At 61.6% G+C, this 18,423-nt stretch overlaps 3 protein-coding genes, 1 pseudogene and 5 gene segments (V, D, J or C); 5 read left to right on the top strand and 4 right to left on the bottom strand.

Annotated features, from left to right (window-relative positions):
* Positions 1-679: 679 nt before the first annotated feature.
* Positions 680-2,231, top strand: LOC128138255 (immunoglobulin heavy variable 3-23-like). The segment is given in 2 exon segments: positions 680-751; positions 1,704-2,231. Coding segments are annotated over 2 exon segments (600 nt in total).
* A 269-nt stretch (positions 2,232-2,500) lies between these two features.
* On the bottom strand, positions 2,501-4,142 carry LOC128138256 (immunoglobulin heavy variable 3-23-like). The segment is given in 3 exon segments: positions 2,501-2,940; positions 3,700-3,782; positions 4,138-4,142. Coding segments are annotated over 3 exon segments (528 nt in total).
* Positions 4,143-6,232: 2,090 nt separating this feature from the next.
* LOC128138257 (immunoglobulin heavy variable 3-23-like) lies at positions 6,233-7,370 on the bottom strand. The segment is given in 2 exon segments: positions 6,233-6,784; positions 7,317-7,370. Coding segments are annotated over 2 exon segments (606 nt in total).
* A 113-nt stretch (positions 7,371-7,483) lies between these two features.
* Positions 7,484-8,390, top strand: LOC128138258 (Ig heavy chain V region 914-like). The segment is given in 2 exon segments: positions 7,484-7,489; positions 7,904-8,390. Coding segments are annotated over 2 exon segments (493 nt in total).
* A 605-nt stretch (positions 8,391-8,995) lies between these two features.
* Positions 8,996-9,768, top strand: LOC128138259 (immunoglobulin alpha-2 heavy chain-like). The gene is made up of 2 exons (XM_052779557.1): positions 8,996-9,278; positions 9,371-9,768. The coding sequence occupies exons 1-2, from the start codon at positions 8,996-8,998 to the stop codon at positions 9,766-9,768; spliced, it is 681 nt and encodes a 226-aa protein (XP_052635517.1).
* A 916-nt stretch (positions 9,769-10,684) lies between these two features.
* On the bottom strand, positions 10,685-11,327 carry LOC128138260 (immunoglobulin heavy variable 3-23-like; annotated as a pseudogene).
* Positions 11,328-11,422: 95 nt separating this feature from the next.
* Positions 11,423-12,042, top strand: LOC128138261 (immunoglobulin heavy variable 3-11-like). The segment is given in 2 exon segments: positions 11,423-11,502; positions 11,616-12,042. Coding segments are annotated over 2 exon segments (507 nt in total).
* A 210-nt stretch (positions 12,043-12,252) lies between these two features.
* On the bottom strand, positions 12,253-13,133 carry LOC128138262 (immunoglobulin alpha-2 heavy chain-like). Its single transcript, XM_052779559.1, has 3 exons — positions 13,031-13,133; positions 12,840-12,941; positions 12,253-12,746 (listed from the first exon to the last, which is right to left on the bottom strand). Exons 1-3 carry the CDS (start codon positions 13,131-13,133, stop codon positions 12,253-12,255), a joined length of 699 nt encoding a protein of 232 aa, XP_052635519.1.
* A 1,799-nt stretch (positions 13,134-14,932) lies between these two features.
* LOC128138263 (immunoglobulin alpha-2 heavy chain-like) lies at positions 14,933-18,324 on the top strand. The gene is made up of 3 exons (XM_052779560.1): positions 14,933-15,103; positions 15,245-15,338; positions 17,620-18,324. The coding sequence occupies exons 1-3, from the start codon at positions 14,933-14,935 to the stop codon at positions 18,072-18,074; spliced, it is 720 nt and encodes a 239-aa protein (XP_052635520.1). The 3' UTR covers positions 18,075-18,324.
* The last annotated feature ends 99 nt before the right edge of the window (positions 18,325-18,423 follow it).

The following is an 18,423-nucleotide window of genomic DNA, read 5'->3' on the forward strand; positions in this document are numbered from 1 at the left end:
GTTTCTGCTGCACCTGATGCCTCCAAAGAGGAGGACGACGCAATCTGGAGGCTCAGAAACACCACTCGTAATTTAAAAGGTTATTTTCCAAATACCGCTTCATAGCTATAAATAGCTAAGACAGGACCAGGAATAACGTGAGAGTTTGAGGAAGATTTCAGGATTTGGGGACGCAGAGCAGGGGTGTTGGGGCTCGGTGCCGGCGTCGGTGCCACCACCATCATCATCTTCTTTCCCGCAGTAGTAGGTGGCCGTGTCGTCGGCCCTGAGGCTGTTCATCTGCAGCGTGAGCGTGCTCTGGGAGTTGTCCCTCGAGATGGTGAAGCGTCCTTGGACCGACGGCGCGTAACCGGTGCTACCACCGCTGCTGGTAATCCCCGCGACGTATTCGAGCCCCTTCCCGGGCGCCTGTCGCATCCATCCCATGCCGTAGCCGCTGACGGTGACGCCGGAGCCCTTGCAGAGGAGGCGCAGGGACCCCCCAGCTTCCCCTCATCCTTCCTCCAGGCTGGCCCCAGATTCAGCGGAGAAAATCTGGGATCCTGGGGGGGTCTGGGTGCAGGAAGGGTCTGTTCTGGGTTGTATTGGGTTTGTGTAGCAAGGTTTTGGTAGCGGGGGGGTTACAGGGGTGGCTTCAGTGAGAAGCTTCTAGAAGCTTCCCCCAGGTCCAACCGAGCCCATGCCAGCCGGCTGTACGTCGGACCCGCCGCCGGCCAACGCCGAGCCCATCAACGACACTGGCAGCACCTCTGTGATGACATATTTAAGAAGGAAAAAAAAGTTGCAGCCGGCACAGAAACCGCAGCCGGAGAGAGGAGTGAGAACACGAGAGAGCCCCAGCCCCGCAGACCCCCAGGTCAGCGCAGAAGGAGGGCAGGAGATGCTCCAGGCGCCGGAGCGGAGATTCCCCTGCGGCCCGTGGTGATGAAGACCACGGTGAGGCAGGCTGTCCCCCCGCAGCCCAGGGAGGTCCACGGGGGAGCAGATCTCCGCCTGCAGCCCGGGGAGGACCCCACGCCGGAGCAGGGGGATGCCCGAAGGAGGCCGGGACCCCGTGGAGAGAGGAGCCCACGCTGGAGCAGGTTTTCTGGCAGGACTTGTGACCCCGCGGGGGACCCACGCTGGAGCGGTCTGTGCCCGAAGGACTGCAGCCCGTGGGAAGGACCCACGCTGGAGAAGTTCGTGGAGGACTGTCTCCCGTGGGAGGGATCCCACGATGAAGCAGGGGAAGAGGGAGGAGTCCTGCCCCTGAGGAGGAAGGAGCGGCAGAGAGAACGTGTGATGAACTGACCGTAAACCCCATTCCCCGTCCCCCTGTGCCGCTGGGGGGGGGTTGGTAGAGAATCCGGGAGTGAAGTTGTGCCCGGGAAGAAGGGAGGGGTGGAGGGAAGGTGTTCTGAGATTTGGTTTTATTTCTCATTACCCTACTCTGGTCTATTGGTAATAAATTGAGTTAATTTTCCCCAAGCCGAGTCTGTTTTGCCCATGACGGTAATTGGTGAGTGATCTCTCCCGTCCTTATCTCGACCCACAAGCTCTTTGTCATATTTCCCCTCCCCGTCCAGCTGAGCAGGGCAGTGACAGAACGGCTTCGGTGGGCACCTGGCGTCCAGCCAGCGTCAACCCACCACACACACATTCGTCCTCCTCCTCTTCCTCCTCGCAGCCCTCCCAGGTAGGACCCTACAACCCCGGGCACGCAGATTTGGGGTGGGTGGGCGACTCTGGGACCCGGGCGACTCAATCCCGTCCTTTCTGTCTCCGCAGGGCTGCGGGCGGCCGTGCAACTGGTCGAGTCCGGAGGGGGCCTCCAGACACCCGGGGGGTCCCTGCGCCTCCTCTGCAAGGGCTCGGGGTACACCTTCAGCAGCTACAGCATGGCATGGGTGCGACAGGCGCCCGGGAAGGGGCTCGAGTGGGTCGCGGGTATTTACAGCAGTGGTAGTAGCACCTACTACGCACCGTCGGTCAAAGGACGCTTCACCATCTCGAGGGACAACTCCCAGAGCACGCTCACGCTGCAGATGAACAGCCTCAGGGCCGACGACACGGCCACCTACTACTGCGCGAAAGGTGCTGATGACGATGCTGGTGGCACTGACCCTGGCACCGAGCCGCAACATCCCTGCGCTGCGTCCCGAAATCCCGGCATCTTCCTCAAACTCCCATCCAGTTCTTGGTCCCTTGAGCCCCACCTGGACCCCTGCACCCAACCCAGACCCTCGCCCTGAGCCCCGATCCCTGCCCCAACCCGGGATCCTTTGCCCCGAGCTTGGACCCTCGCACTCTGCCCCAACGTCCCTGCACCGTTCCCAGCATCTTCCCAAAGCCCGGACCCAAGCCTGGACTGTTTGCACGAGTCTGGATCTGTTGCAACGAGCCCGGACCCCTGCACGGTGCCCAAATCCCTGGTTCTTGCCCCAAACCAGGCTCGGTGCGTCCTCTGCAATGGCTGTATGTTGGGTGAGAGACGCCTGGGCTGGGTGGGAAGGGTCAAAACTCAGAACAAGGGTCTGGGTTGGGTGCAGGGGACCAGGGATGAGGGGGGAGTTGAGGAAGATGCCGGGATTTGGGGACGCAGAGCAGGGGTGTTGGGCTCGGTGCCGGCGTCAGTGCCACCATCATCATCATCTTCTTTTGCGCAGTAGTAGGTGGCCGTGTCGTCGGCCCTGAGGCTGTTCATCTGCAGCGTGAGCGTGCTCTGGGAGTTGTCCCTCGAGACGGTGAAGCGTCCTTCGACCGACGGCGCGTAGAAGTTGTAACCGCCACTGTAGTGAATACCTGCGAGCCATTCGAGCGCCTTCCCGGGCGCCTGTCGCACCCAGAACATGCCGTAGCTGCCGAAGTCGAAGCCGGACGCCTTGCAGAGGAGGCCCAGGGACCCCCCGGGTTTCTGCAAGCCCCCTCCGGACTCGACCAGTTGCACGGCCGCCCGCAGCCCTGGGGAGGGGGCAGAAGGGGAGAGAGCCCCCCACTCCCACTGATCCTTCCTCCAGGCTGGCCCCAGACTCACGGGAGCAAATCTGGGGTTTGGGAGGGGGGTTCGGTCCAGAGGGATGGGTCTGTTCTGGGAGCGGGGGTCTGCGGACGACGCTGGGACCTGGGGACGCGCTGCGGGGACGCTGGGGCTCGGTGCCGGGGTGCGGGCTCGGGGCAGGCAGATGCAGCGGCTGCAGCCGTCGCAGCGCGGCACAGAGGGCTGGGGGCTGCCAGGCATCGCTGCCTCCCGCCTCCCGCGGGGACACCGCTCGCCTGCGGTTTTCCTGCCCAGACGCCCCGTCGGTGCCACCACAGCGACCAAGTTTCCCGCAGTAGTAGGTGGCCGTGTCGTCGGCCCTGAGGCTGTTCATCTGCAGCGTGAGCGTGCTCTGGGAGTTGTCCCTCGAGATGGTGAAGCGTCCTTCGACCGACGGCGCGTACCAGGTGTAACTACCGCTGCTGCTAAAACCCGCGACGAACTCGAGCCCCTTCCCGGGCGCCTGTCGTGCCCAAACCATGCCGTAGCTGCTGAAGGTGTACCCCGAGCCCTTGCAGAGGAGGCGCAGGGACCCCCCGGGTGTCTGGAGGCCCCCTCCGGACTCGACCAGTTGCACGGCCGCGCGCAGCCCTGCGGAGACAGAAAGGACGGGATTGAGTCGCCCAGGTCCCAGAGTCGCCCACCCACCCCAAATCTGCGTGCCTGGGGTTGTGGGGTCCTACCTGGGAGGGCTGCGAGGAAGAAGAGGAGGAGGAAGGTGGAATGGGGGCTGCTCTGGGGTGCGTCCTGCTGGGGGGGGTCCTCTCTGCCCAGGGGGACTCGAATTGGTCAGGGTGATTGCGGTGGGTTGACCGTGGCTGGAGACCAAGGTCCCACCACAGCCGCTCTATCGTTGCCCCCCCAGGTGCACAGGGGAGTGAAAACAGAACAAAAGGCTCCTGGGTCCAGATAAGGACACTTTAATAACGCAAAAGCAAAGGTCAGGCGCGAAAGCAAAGGAAAACTAAAGATTTTATTCTCTACTTCCCACCAGCGGGCGATGTCTGGCCGCTTCCTGGGAACCTTCAGCACTCGTAGCGGTTCCTCCAGAAGACAAACGTAAAATAACGAATGCGCCCCTCTTCCACCTCCCTTTACTTAGGTATGACAGCTGAGCTGACGTCATAGGGTACGGAACATCCCTTTGGTCAGTTTGGGTCGGCTCTCCTGGCTCCGTTCCCTCCCAAGCCCTTGCCCACCCCCAGCCTCCTGGCGAGGGGAGGGGGGGATGACGGAGAGACGGCCTTGGTGCTGTGCCAGCAGTAGCCGAAACGCCGGTGGGTCACCGACCCCTTTCTAGCTACCGGCGCAGAGCACGGCGCTGCGAGGGCTGCTGTGGGGAGAATTCACTCCACCTCAGCCAGAACCAACACAGAGATGGTGACACCAAAGGCGGGGGCAGCCGGCTCCGACCATCCCTGCCCGGCCCCCAGCCCTTTTTCCAGACCCCTGACCCATTCCTGGACCCCTTGAACGGAGCCCAGACCCCTGTCCTAAGCCTGGACCCATGTCCCAGCATCCCTGCGCTGTGTCCCAGCATCTCAGCATCTTCCCAAAACCCTCGCTGTGACCCCAGACTCCAGCTCCAAGACTGGACCCTCGCAGCGATGCTGGACTCTCTGCACGAGTCTGGATCTTTTGCAAGGATCCTGGACCCCTGCACGGTGCCCAAATCCCCGGGTCTTGCCCCAAACCCAGGCTCGGTGCGTCCTCTGCAAGGGCTGTACGTTGGGTGGGAGACGTCTGGGCTGGGTGGGAAGGGTCAAAACTCAGGAGAAGGGTCCGGGTTGGGTGCAGGGGTCCAGGCTGGGTGCAAGGGAGCAGGTAGGTTGCAAGAATCCAGGAATAAGGCAGGAGTTTGTGGAAGAGGCCAGGATTTGGGGACACAGTGCAGGGGTGTTGCGGCTCGGTGCCAGCGTCGGTGCCACTACCACAATCACCAGCACATTTCGCGCAGTAGTAGGTGGCCGTGTCGTCGGCCCTGAGGCTGTTCATCTGCAGCGTGACCGTGCTCTGGGAGTTGTCCCTCGAGATGGTGAAGCGTCCTTTGACCGACGGCGCGTACTGGGTGCTACTACCATCGTAGCTAATACCCGCTACCCACTCGAGCCCCTTCCCGGGCGCCTGTCGCACCCAGTACATGTCGAAGCTGCTGAAGGTGAAGCCGGACGCCTTGCAGAGGAGGCACAGGGACCCCCCGGGTGTCTGGAGGCCCCCTCCGGACTCGACCAGTTGCACGGCCGCCCATGGAGCCCAAACACCCGGGCTCACCGCAAAGGAGGCGGGTTGGGTGCGAGAGGTCTGGGCTGGGTGGGAAGGGTCGAGGCTCAGGACAAGGGTCCGGGTTGGGTGCCGGGGTCCGGACACAGGGCTGGGGTCGGGCAGGGATGGTCAGGGCCCCCTGCACCCTCCTTTGGTGTAATCATCGCCCTGGCCAGCTGGAGTGCCCCTTCGGCAGAGGGGACCCCCCCAGCAGGAGCCACCCCAGAGCAGCCCCCACTCCACCTTCCTCCTCCTCTTCCTCGCAGCCCTCCCAGGTAGGACCTGGCAACCCCAGGCACGCGGATTTTGGGGTGGATAGGCAATGCCAGGACCTGCAAGACTCAATCCCGTCCTTTCTCTCTCCGCAGGGCTGCGGGCGGCCGTGCAACTGGTCGAGTCCGGAGGGGGCCTCCAGACACCCGGGGGGTCCCTGCGCCTCCTCTGCAAGGCCTCCGGCTTCGACTTCAGCAGCTCCTACATGGCATGGGTGCGACAGGTCCCCGGGAAGGGGATCCAGTGTGTCGCGGGTATTTGGAGCGGTGGTAGTGACACGCGGTACGCCCCGTCAGCCAAGGGAAAGTCTTCCAGCGTCCGTCTGCACATCATGAGGAAAGCCTCTGCCCCGAGCCTGAGCATCCCTGCCCTGCATCCCAACATCCCAGAACCTTCCGGAAACCCCCACACCCAGAACAGACCCTGGCGGGGCACCCAGACCTTGGCACCAACCCCGAACCCCTGCCCTGACCCAGACCCCCTGCCCGGCTCTGTCTTCTGCACCCAGTCCCCATCCCTGCTCCCTGCCTGCTCCATGCCAGGGACCCCAGAAACGCTGTACGCTGCCAAAATCCCCCACGCTGTACCTTAAATCCCTGGTTCTTGCCCCAAACCAGGCTTGGTGCGTCCTCTGCAATGGCTGCATGTTGGGTGAGAGACGTCTGGGCTGGGTGGGAAGGGTCAAAAGTCAGAACAAGGGTCCGGGTTGGGTGCAGGGGACCAGGAACGAGTTGGGAGTTTGGGGAACATTTCAGGATTTGGGGACAGAGCGCAGGGATGTCGGGGCTGGGCGCCAGGGTTGGTGCCACCAGCATAATTATCATCTCCTTTCGCGCAGTAGTAGGTGGCCGTGTCGTCGGCCCTGAGGCTGTTCATCTGCAGCGTGAGCGTGCTCTGGGAGTCGTCCTTCGAGACGGTGAAGCGTCCTTGGACCGACGGCGCGTACCAGGTGTATCTACCGCTGCTGCTAATACCTGCGACCCACTCGAGCCCCTTCCCGGGCGCCTGTCGCACCCACTGCATCCAGAAGCTGCTGAAGGTGTACCCCGAGCCCTTGCAGAGGAGGCGCAGGGACCCCCCGGGTGTCTGGAGGCCCCCTCCGGACTCGACCAGTTGCACGGCCGCCCGCAGCCCTGCGGAGACAGAAAGGACGGGATTGAGTCGCCCGGGTCCCAGAGTCGCCCACCCACCCAAAATCCACGTGCCCGGGGTAGGGGTCAGCGTGGCTGGGTCCTACTGATAGCATATGGCCATACATTCTGTCCGGTACATCCAAATATTTTGATGGTTTTAATATTTTGTGCCAGCCGTGGAATCTGGTTTGCTGCTAAAAGACTATAAAAATGAGATTTGATAAGTAATATTAGAAATCTTATTAGAACCAACTAACGCTATGGTTGAAACACTAGGCAAAAGTATAGCCAAGCAATTAACTAGTAGACGTAGTTACTCCTAAGTTTTGCAGTTCTTTGCTCTTAGGACTAGATGTTCCTGTACGCGGGGTGAGAACAACGTTGAAACGGACCGCGTGGGACTGAAACTGCGTTAAGCTTCAAGATCCAAGACCAAGGAGAAGCACAAAGACTTCAAGGACGGCCGACAGAATCTCAGACGGGTCGTGGTGGTCGCAACAGCAGCCCTTCCGCTCCGATCAAGTCTTCGTTGCGCGTGATGGGATGTAGGCGGTACTATGATAATCAGTTGCAATCATTTGTATGTATATGTATACAGATCTGATTAATATGCAGTCGTTACTCCATATAACCTGTTTGCGCTGAAGCTCTGGCGTGCACGCGAGGTGGAATTCTCCCCCGTGCATCCAGCGCTGCAATAACGACTGCCTGCTTTCTAAAACCCCAAAGTGAGTCTTAGAGAGTTTCTTCGACCGGCTTCTCGGTATCGCAACCTGGGAGGGCTGTGAGGAGGAGGAGGATGAAGGTGGAGGGGGCTGCTCTGGAGTTTTCCCTGCTGGGGGGGTCCTCTCTGCCCAGGGGGACTCGAGTTGCTCGGGGGGGGTGGTTACACCAAAGGAGGGTTCCACGGGCTCTGACCATCCCTGCCCGGCCCCCAGCCCTCTGACCCAATCCTGCACCCCCTGAACTGAGCCCAGACCCTTTGCAACCAGCCCAGAACCCCTTTTGGGGTGGGTTCCAGGGGTCCAGGATTGGGTCAGGGGTCTGGAAACAGGTCGGGTGGATGCTCAGGGCCCCTTGCACCCTCCTTTGGTGTAACCATCACCCTGGCCAGCTCGAGTCCCCCTGGGCAGAGGGGACCCCCCCAGCAGGAGCCACCCCAGAGCAGCCCCCACTCCACCTTCCTCGTCCTCGTCTTCTTCGCAGCCCTCCCAGGTAGGACCCCACAACCCCGGGCACGCGGATTTGGGGTGGGTGGGCGACTCTGGGACCCGGGCGACTCAATCCCGTCCTTTCTGTCTCCGCAGGGCTGCGGGCGGCCGTGCAACTGGTCGAGTCCGGAGGGGGGCCTCCAGACACCCGGGGGGTCCCTGCGCCTCCTCTGCAAGGGCTCCGGCTTCACCTTCAGCAGCAACGGCATGAACTGGGTGCGACAGGCGCCCGGGAAGGGGCTCGAGTTCGTCGCGAGTATTTACACCGATGGTAGTGGCACCTACTACGCGCCGTCGGTCAAAGGACGCTTCACCATCTCGAGGGACAACTCCCAGAGCACGGTCACGCTGCAGATGAACAGCCTCAGGGCCGACGACACGGCCACCTACTACTGCGCGAAATCTGCTGATGGTGATAGAGATGCTGGCACCGTGTCCCAGCATCCCTGCGCTGCGTCCCAGCATCTCAGCATCTTCCCAAATCCCTTGCCCTGAGCCAGGACCCAGATCCAAGCCTGGACCCTCGCAGCGATCCCGGTCCCTTGCACAGAATCCAGACCCTCGCCCTGAGCCTCGACTCTCTGCACAAGTCTGGATCTTTTGCAAGGAGCCCAGACCCCTGCACGGTGCCCAAATCCCCAGGTCTTGCCCCAAACCTCCTCCCTGCGCCTCTTCTGCAATGGCTGCACGTTGAGTGAGAGACGTCTGGGCTGGGTGGGAAGGGTCAAAACTCAGGAGAAGGGTCCAGGTTGGGTGCAGGGGTCCAGGTTGGGGTGCAAGGGAGCAGGTAGGCTGCAAGAATCCAGGAATAAGGCAGGAGTCTGTGGAAGAGGCCAGGATTTGGGGACGCAGCGCAGGGATGTTGCGGCTCGGTGCCAGCGTTGGTGCCACCATAACCACCAGCAGCTTTCGCGCAGTAGTAGGTGGCCGTGTCGTCGGCCCTGAGGCTGTTCATCTGCAGCGTGAGCGTGCTCTGGGAGTTGTCCCTCGAGATGGTGAAGCGTCCCTTGACCGACGGCGCGTAACCTGTCCAACTACCATCGTCGCTAATACTCGCGACCCTCTCGAGCCCCTTCCCGGGTGCCTGTCGCACCCAGTACATGCTGTTGCTGCTGAAGGTGAAGCCGGAGCCCTTGCAGGGGTCTGAGCTTGGAGCAAAGGGTCTGGGCTCAGTTCAAGGGGTGCAGGATTGGGTCAGGGGTCTGGAAACAGGGCAGGGGGCCGGGCAGGGATGGTCAGAGCCCGTGGAACCCTCCTCTGGTGTAACCATCACCCTGGCCAGCTCGAGTCCCCCTTCGGCAGAGAGGACCCCCCCAGCAGGAAAAACTCCAGAGCAGCCCCCCTCCACCTTCATCCTCCTCTTCTTCCTCGCAGCCCTCCCAGGTAGGACCCCACAACCCCGGGCACACGGATTTGGGGTGGGTGGGTGACTCTGGGACCTGCAAGACTCAATCCCGTCCTTCCTGTCTCCGCAGGGCTGCGGGCGGCCGTGCAACTGGTCGAGTCCGGAGGGGGCCTCCAGACACCCGGGGGGTCCCTGCGCCTCCTCTGCAAGGGCTCCGGCTTCACCTTCAGCAGCAACGGCATGGTTTGGGCGCGACAGGCGCCCGGGAAGGGGCTCGAGTTCGTCGCGAGTATTGATGACGATGGTAGTTACACCTGGTACGCGCCGTCGGTCAAAGGACGCTTCACCATCTCGAAGGACAACTCCCAGAGCACGCTCACGCTGCAGATGAACAGCCTCAGGGCCGACGACACGGCCACCTACTACTGCGCGAAATGTGCTGATGGTGATAGATATGCTGGCACCATGTCCCAGCATCCCTGCTCTGCATCCCAGCATCTCAGCATCTTCCCAAATCCCTTGCCCTGAGCCAGGACCCAGCTCCAAGCCCGGACCCTCTCAGCGATTCCGGAGACTTGAACCAAACCCAGACCCTCGCTCTGAGCCTGGACCCCTGCCCCGAGCCGGGATCCTTTGCCCCGAGCCTGGACCCTCACACTCTGCCCCAACGTCCCTGCACCGTTCCCAGCATCTTCCCAAAGCCCGGACCCTCGCCCTGAGCGTGGACTCTCTGCACGAGTCTGGATCTTTTGCAATGAGTCCCGATCCCTGCACAGTGCCCAAATCCCCGGGTCTTGCCCCAAACCAGGCTTGGTGCGTCCTCTGCAATGGCTGTACGTTGGGAGAGAGACGTCTGGGCTGGGTGGGAAGAGTCAAAACTCAAGACAAGGGTCCGGGTTGGGTGCCGGGGTCTGGACACAGGGCTGGGGTCGGGCAGGGATGGTCAGGGCCCCTTGCACCCTCCTTTGGTGTAACCATCACCCGCAGAGTAGGGCACTGTTGCAGCCACAAGCGATTCCCAGACAACCAGAAGCACAGAAGTGTTTACAAACTTAGAGCAGAAACCATATTCCCTCACTCCTCCAGGTAAGGGCTCGCATTCCCGGGAAGCTACCTTGACCAGCATCCCAATCAAGGGGGGGGGAAGAGTTTCCTTCGCAACCCAACTGTGTATTTGGAGAAGTGACTCCCCTTTTTCCAACCTGAATCCTAGGTAATTTATCCCCGACCTGTGGAATGGTGTGTATGCCGGTGCCTGAGTGGATTCTGTATATCTGACTGGAGTTTCCCCTTATCTTTCTTTCTTTTACTGGTCTGTGACTGTTTGTGTACCCAAGGTTGTCATGTGAAACCGAAGCTGAAACCCTCCAGCTTGTTTTTTTCTTTACCTTACTTCCTCAAGCAACTGAATAACGGTTAGATCGAGACTCTTTGTTACGGGATTTCAAGGCTCAGTTTGGGTTTTGGTTCCTCGAATGGCGCAGCCATCGCCCTGTTTAGGGTTTATTGGGCAACGAAGGGCCGAGCTGTTGACACAGCTCCGGTGAGTCGTCTCTGCGGAGACACAGAGCCGTAACGCGACCCCAGGCTGGGCGGCTTTTGTAGCCCTCCAAACGAATCCCGTCTCTGCATCAGACGTGGTGAAACTCATTTGTGACCTATGAGCCGGACAGTCCATGGAGAGGCGATTCAGGACGATGCTGGGACGTGGGGACGCGCTGCGGGGGCTTTGGGGGTCTGTACCACCACAATCATATTTTGCGCAGTAGTAGGTGGCCGTGTCGTCGGCCCTGAGGCTGTTCATCTGCAGCGTGAGCGTGCTCTGGGAGTTGTCCTTCGAGATGAAGCGTCCTTTGACCGACGACGCATAGTAGGTGCTACTACCACCGCTGTAAATACCCGCGACCCACTCGAGCCCCTTCCCGGGCGCCTGTCGCACCCACTGCATGTCGTTGCTGCTGAAGGTGAAGCCGGAGCCCTTGCAGAGGAGGCGCAGGGACCCCCCCGGGTGTCTGGAGGCCCCCTCCGGACTCGACCAGTTGCACGGCTGCCCGCAGCCCTGCGGAGACAGAAAGGACGGGATTGAGTCACTGGGGTCCTGGCGTATCCCACCCACCCCTAAATCCGTGTGCCCGGGGTTGCAGGGGTCGTCCCTGGGAGGGCTGCGAAGAAGAAGAGGAGGATGAAGGTGGAGGGGGGCTGCTCTGGAGTTTTCCCTGCTGGGGGGGTCCTCTCTGCCCAGGGGGACTCGAGTTGCTCGGGGTGACGGTTACACCAAAGGAGGGTTCCACGGGCTCTGACCATCCCTGCCCTGTTTCCAGACCCCTGACCCAATCCTGCACCCCTTGAACTGAGCCCAGACCCTTTGCTCCAAGCTCAGACCCCTGCAAGGGCTCCGGCTTCACCTTCAGCAGCTCCTACATGCAGTGGGTGCGACAGGCGCCCGGGAAGGGGCTGGAATACATCGCGCATATTGACAGCGATGGTAGTTACACCCACTACGCGCCGTCGGTCAAGGGACGCTTCACCATCTCGAGGGACAACTCCCAGAGCACGCTCACGCTGCAGATGAACAGCCTCAGGGCCGACGACACGGCCACCTACTACTGCGCGAAAGAAGCTGATGGTAGTGCCAGTGATGCTCACACCGAGTCCCAGCATCCCTGCACCGTGTCCCCAAATCCCGACATCTGTCTCAAACGCCTGCCTCATTCCTGGACCCCTGCACCCAACCCGGACCCTTGTCCTGAGCCTCGACGCTTTTCCCAGCCCAGACATCTCTCTCCCAACCCGCGTCTTTAGAGGCGAGCCTGACCCCGGCACGGTGCCCAAATCCTCGGCTCTGGAACCGGCCGGGTGCTGCCAAGGCAGCCCCGTCGTCTGTACCAGCACCGTCACCCCCGGTGATTTCTGCCACCCGCTCCAGACCCTTCCCGGGCGCCCGTCGCGTGTCGGAGCTGCGGGAGGCGAAGCCGGAGCCCTTGCAGAGGAGGCGCAGGGCCCCGATTTGGGTCAAGAGCCGGGGATTTGGGCACCGTGAAGGATTTGGGCTCGCTGCAAGGCTGCAGGCGGGATGTAAGGGTCTGGGTTTGGTGCAAGGGTCTGGGCTGAGTGGATGGTATTTGGAAAGTTGGCGGGATTTGGGAACACAGAGCAGGGATGCTGGGACTCGGTGTGAGCATCAATGTCACTGCCAGCATCTTTCGCGCAGTAGTAGGTGGCCGTGTCGTCGGCCCTGAGGCTGTTCATCTGCAGCGTGAGCGTGCTCTGGGAGTTGTCCCTCGAGATGGTGAAGCGTCCTTCGACCGACGACGCATAGTAGGTGCTACTACCACTGCTGCTAATAGTTGCGACCCAATCGAGCCCCTTCCCGGGCGCCTGTCGTGCCCAGACCATGGCATAGCTGCTGAAGGTGAAGCCGGAGGCCTTGCAGAGGAGGCGCAGGGACCCCCCGGGTGTCTGGAGGCCCCCTCCGGACTCGACCAGTTGCACGGCCGCCCGCAGCCCTGCGGAGACAGAAAGGACGGGATTGAGTCTTGCAGGTCCTGGCATTGCCTATCCACCCCAAAATCTGCATGCCTGGGGTTGCCAGGTCCTACCTGGGAGGGCTGCGAGGAAGAAGAAGAGGAGGAAGGTGGAGTGGGGGCTGCTCTGGGGTGGCTCCTGCTGGGGGGGTCCCCTCTGCCGAAGGGGCACTCCAGCTGGCCAGGGCGATGATTACACCAAAGGAGGGTGCAAGGGGCCCTGACCATCCCTGCCCGACCCCAGCCCTGTGTCCGGTCCCCGTCACCCAACCCGGACCCTTGTCCTGAGCCTCGACCCTTCCCACCCAGCCCAGACCTCTCGCGCCCAACCCGCCTCCTTTGCGGTGAGCCCGGGTGTTTGGGCTCCATGGGCGGCCGTGCAACTGGTCGAGTCCGGAGGGGGCCTCCAGACACCCGGGGGGTCCCTGCGCCTCCTCTGCAAGGGCTCGGGGTACACCTTCAGCAGCTTCTGGATGCAGTGGGTGCGACAGGCGCCCGGGAAGGGGCTCAAATACGTCGCGACTATTGACGACGATGGTAGTAGCACCTACTACGCGTCGTCGGTCAAAGGACGCTTCACCATCTCGAGGGACAACTCCCAGAGCACGCTCACGCTGCAGATGAACAGCCTCAGGGCCGACGACACGGCCACCTACTACTGCGCGAAAACTGCTGGCGATTGTGGTGGTGGCACCGACGCTGGCACCGAGCCCCAACACCCCTGCACTGTGTCCCCAAATCCTGGTCTCTTCCACAAACTCCTGCCTTATTCCTGGATTCCTGCAACCTACCTGCTCCCCATCACCCAACCCAGACCCTTGTCCTGAGCCTCGACCCTTCCCACCCAGCCCAGACGTCTCTCACCCAACGTACAGCCCTTGCAGAGGACGCACCAAGCCTGGGTTTGGGGCAAGAACCAGGGATTTGGGCACCGTGCAGGGGTCTGGGCTCCTTGCAAAGGATCCAGACTCGTGCAAACAGTCCAGGGTGAGGGTCCGGGCTTTGGGAAGATGCTGGGAATGGTGCAGAGATGTTGGGGCAGGGGGGGCGAGGGTCCAGGCTCGGGGCAAAGGATGCCGGCTCGGGGCAGGGGTCCGGGCTCAGGGCGAGGGTCTGGGTTCTGTGCAGGGGACCAGGATCGCTGAGAGGGTCCGGGCTTGGAGTAGGGGTCCAAGCTCAGGGCAAGGGTTTTGGGAAGCTGCTGAGATGCTGGGACACAACGCAGGGATGCTGGGACTGTCATGACCCAGACTGGACAGACCAGGGAGTCGTGTTTAATTCGAAATTCCCTTGGGCTAAATTAAGGTGAAACGACACCAAACGATCAGTTAAAGATTTTATTCATGACAGAAGCAAACTGAGCTGGGCAGGCGTGGTAGTAGGTGGCCGGGTTTCTCACAACAGGAATTGGCATAGGACTACTTCTGTAAACCGCGTAACCGTAGACATCGATTCAGGGAATAAGGAGATCCCTCCCATTGAGTCAGGAGGTTCAGAGCAGACCCCCTTGCTTTCCAGACCCCTCCTCAGAGAAGGGTCTAGGGGCGGCTGGATCTACTCCTAGTCTCAGACTTGGTCAACGGTTTATATCTTGAAACGGATGAGGTGTAGGGATTGTGGAAAAGGAAAGAGAGAAGAAGACAGAGAGAGAAAAAGGAAGGGAGAAAGATTTCACCGGTCCTGGGTCCAACGTTGGTCCCAGTCCCGGTGGGCTTGCGCACCCGGGGCTTCAGTTTGTGTCCTTTTATCATCCTTGCCCCTCCTTCGGGCGGGCACCCGACCTCGTCAGGTTAATGAGCAGTTTGTGAGCCTTTGGGCTTGGGGGGGGTCGTTTGGGGAGTATCTTCTCCTTCCCTGCAGACCTGGCCATCGTTTGATCTTTATATCAGAACACCTGGGCACCCTCCAGCACACCCTCTCCCTCTGTTGCTGATGTCTGAGCTGATGGGCTTTGGACCTTGGTTCCTCGCTGTGCAGGGTTTGTCTTTAAGCAGAACTTGCCTCACCGCAATGTTTGAGACCTTAACTCTTTCAGTCTCTCACGGGGACGTGTTGCCAGCTTTTCTATCATCACCGTAAGCACATTTCGCGCAGTAGTAGGTGGCCGTGTCGTCGGCCCTGAGGCTGTCATCTGCAGCGTGAGCGTGCTCTGGGAGTTGTCCCTCGAGATGGTGAAGCGTCCTTTGACCGCCGACGCCGTACCAGGTGCTACTACCATCGTTCTGAATACCTGCGACGAACTGGAGCCCCTTCCCGGGCGCCTGTCGCATCCATCCCATGCTGTTGCTGCCGAAGGTGAAGCCGGAGCCCTTGCAGGGGTCTGGGGCTTGGAGCAAAGGGTCTGGGCTCAGTTCAAGGGGTGCAGGATTGGGTCAGGGGTCTGGAAACAGGGCAGGGGGCTGGGCAGGGATGGTCAGAGCCCGTGGAACCCTCCCCTGGTGTAACCATCACCCTGGCCAGCTTGAGTCCCCCTTCGGCAGAGGGGACGCCCCCAGCAGGAGCCACCCCAGAGCAGCCCCCCACCCTTCCTCCTCCTCCTAATCCTCCTCCTCTTCCTCCTCGCAGCCCTCCCAGGTAGGACCCCACAACCCCGGGCACGCAGATTTGGGGTGGGTGGGCAACTCTGGGACGCCGGGCGACTCAATCCCGTCCTTTCTGTCTCCGCAGGGCTGCGGGGCGGGCCGTGCAACTGGTCGAGTCCGGAGGGGGCCTCCCAGACACCCGGGGGGGGTCCCCTGCGCCTCCTCTGCAAGGGCTCCGGCTTCACCTTCAGCAGCTACAGCATGGCATGGGTGCGACAGGCGCCCGGGAAGGGGCTCGAGTTCGTTGCGAGTATTTACAGCGGTGGTAGTAGCACCTACTACGCGCCGTCGGTCAAAGGACGCTTCACCATCTCGAAGGACAACTCCCAGAGCACGCTCACGCTGCAGATGAACAGCCTCAGGGCCGACGACACGGCCACCTACTACTGCGCGAAATGTGATGGTGGTGGTACCGACCCTGGCACCGAGACCCAACGTCCCTGCGCCGTGTCCCCACATCCTGGCACGTCCCCAAAACCCCTGCACTTAGCCCGGACCCTTGCACCAAAACCAAATCCTGTCCCTGAGCCCGGACCTTTTGCTCCCAGCCCGGACCCTTGCACCAAACCCAGACCCTTACATCCCGCCTGCAGCCTTGCAGCGAGCCCAAATCCTTCACGGTGCCCAAATCCCCGGCTCTTGACCCAAATCGGGGCCCTGCGCCTCCTCTGCAAGGGCTCCGGCTTCGCCTCCCGCAGCTCCGACACGTGACGGGCGCCCAGGAAGGGTCTGGAGCGGGTGGCAGAAATCACCGGGGGTGACGGTGCTGGTACAGACGACGGGGCTGCCTTGGCAGCACCCGGCCGGTTCCAGAGCCGAGGATTTGGGCACCGTGCCGGGGTCGGGCTCGCTGCAAAGGCTGCGGGTTGGGAGAGAGACGTCTGGGCTGGGAAAAGGGTCGAGGCTCAGGACAAGGGTCCGGGCTGGGTGAAGGGGACCAGGAACGAGTTGGGAGTTTGGGGAAGATTTCAGGAGTTGGGGACGCAGTGCAGGGATGCTGGGACTCAGTGCCAGCATCGTTGCCACCATAACCATCTCCTCCTTTCCCGCAGTAGTAGGTGGCCGTGTCGTCGGCCCTGAGGCTGTTCATCTGCAGCGTGACTGTGTTCTGGGAGTTGTCCCTCGAGATTGTGAACCGTCCTTTGAACGCCGGTGTGTGCCAGGTGCTACCATCGCTGCCGCGAACAGCTGCGACGTACTCCAGTGCCTTCCCGGGCGCCTGTCGTACCCAATGCATGGTGTAACTGCTGAAGGTGAAGCCGGAGGCCTTGCAGAGGAGGCGCAGGGACCCCCCGGGTGTCTGGAGGCCCCCTCCGGACTCGACCAGTTGCACGGCCGCCCGCAGCCCTGCGGAGACAGAAAGGACGGGATTGAGTCGCCCGGGTCCCAGAGTCGCCCACCCACCCCAAATCTGCGTGCCTGGGGTTGTGGGGTCCTACCTGGGAAGTCTGCAAGGAAGAGGACGAGGAGGATGAAGATGGAGGGGGGCTGCTCTGGAGTTTTCCCTGCTGGGGGGGTCCTCTCTGCCCAGGGGGACTCGAGTTGCTCGGGGGGATGGTTACACCAGAGGAGGGTTTCACGGGCTCTGACCATCCCTGCCCGGCCCCCAGCCCTTTTTCCAGACCCCTGACCCAATCCTGCACCCCTTGAACAGAGCCCAGACCCTTTGCTCCAAGCCCAGACCCCTGCAAGGGCTCCGGCTTCACCTTCAGCAGCAACGGCATGGGATGGATGCGACAGACACCCGGGAAGGGGCTCCAGTTCGTCGCGGGTATTTACGGCGATGGTAGTAGCACAGAGTATGCGTCGGCGGTCAAAGGACGCTTCACCATCTCGAGGGACAACTCCCAGAGCACGCTCACGCTGCAGATGAACAGCCTCAGGGCCGACGACACGGCCACCTACTACTGCGGGAAACTTGGTCGCTGTGGTGGCACCGACGGGGCGTCTGGGCAGGAAAACCGCAGGCGAGCGGTGTCCCCGCGGGAGGCGGGAGGCAGCGATGCCTGGCAGCCCCCAGCCCTCTGTGCCGCGCTGCGACGGCTGCAGCCGCTGCATCTGCCTGCCCCGAGCCCGCACCCCGGCACCGAGCCCCAGCGTCCCCGCAGCGCGTCCCCAGGTCCCAGCGTCGTCCGCAGACCCCCGCTCCCAGAACAGACCCATCCCTCTGCCCAGAGAACCCCCCTCCTCGGACCCCAGATTTCCTTCCCCTAGTCTGGGACCAGCCTGGAGCAGGACCTGGGGTAGCTTCTCACCTTCTTCCCCCTCCCCAGGGCTGCGGGCGGCCGTGCAACTGGTCGAGTCCGGAGGGGGCCTCCAGACACCCGGGGGGTCCCTGCGCCTCCTCTGCAAGGGCTCCGGCTTCACCTTCAGCAGCAAAGGCATGTACTGGGTGCGACAGGCGCCTGGGACGGGGTTCGAGTACGTCGCGAGTATTAGCAGCGATGGTAGTAGCACAAAGTACGTGCCGTCGGTCAAAGGACGCTTCACCATCTCGAGGGACAACTCCCAGAGCACGCTCACGCTGCAGATGAACAGCCTCAGGGCCGACGACACGGCCACCTACTACTGCGCGAAAGATGCTTACGGTGGTAGTGGTGGTACTGACCCCAGCACCATGTCTCCAGACCCCAGCACCTTCTTGAAATCCTTGCAGAAACACCTACATCTTCTTGGAAAACTGGACCCTTGCACCAAGAACGAGCCTTTCTTGAGCCCAAATACTTAGCTTTTGGCACAAATTCTTGCTCCGGACCTCCTCTGCAAGGGCTCTGGCTTCACCTCAAGCACCTCCAGCACGGACTGGCTGCAGCAGGCACGTAGAACCTTCCCAAAATCCTTGTAGCAAGCCCAGACCCCTGTCCCGAGTCCAGACGTTCCTGTCCTCCATCCCCAAATCCCAGCATCTTCCCCAAAATTGCATTATCTGTGCAAATCCCTTGCTCTGAGAATCAGCATCCTTGTCCTGCATCAGCAAATCCCAGCATCTTCCCCAAATCCTTACACCAAGCATCAGCATCCTTGCCCTGCATCCACAAATCCCACCAACTTCCCCAAATCCTTGACCTGATCATCAG

Source organism: Harpia harpyja, unplaced genomic scaffold, assembly GCF_026419915.1.
Source record: "Harpia harpyja isolate bHarHar1 unplaced genomic scaffold, bHarHar1 primary haplotype scaffold_190, whole genome shotgun sequence".
NCBI lineage: Eukaryota > Metazoa > Chordata > Aves > Accipitriformes > Accipitridae > Harpia > Harpia harpyja.

Bases quoted from the DNA above. Each gene is read 5' to 3' on its own strand.
- LOC128138263 (XM_052779560.1), top strand. From the start codon at position 14,933: ATGGTGAAGCGTCCTTTGACCGCCGACGCCGTACCAGGTGCTACTACC. The intron at 15,104-15,244 runs GTCTGGGCTCAG...CCCCTTCGGCAG, and splicing joins TCTGGGGCTTGGAGCAAAGG to AGGGGACGCCCCCAGCAGGA. The intron at 15,339-17,619 runs GTAGGACCCCAC...CCCCCTCCCCAG, and splicing joins CCTCCTCGCAGCCCTCCCAG to GGCTGCGGGCGGCCGTGCAA.
- LOC128138262 (XM_052779559.1), bottom strand. From the start codon at position 13,133: ATGGAGCCCAAACACCCGGGCTCACCGCAAAGGAGGCGGGTTGGGCGC. The intron at 12,942-13,030 runs GTGACGGGGACC...CGCCCTGGCCAG, and splicing joins AGGACAAGGGTCCGGGTTGG to CTGGAGTGCCCCTTCGGCAG. The intron at 12,747-12,839 runs GTAGGACCTGGC...CTGTCTCCGCAG, and splicing joins CTTCCTCGCAGCCCTCCCAG to GGCTGCGGGCGGCCGTGCAA.
- LOC128138259 (XM_052779557.1), top strand. From the start codon at position 8,996: ATGCTGTTGCTGCTGAAGGTGAAGCCGGAGCCCTTGCAGGGGTCTGAG. The intron at 9,279-9,370 runs GTAGGACCCCAC...CTGTCTCCGCAG, and splicing joins CTTCCTCGCAGCCCTCCCAG to GGCTGCGGGCGGCCGTGCAA.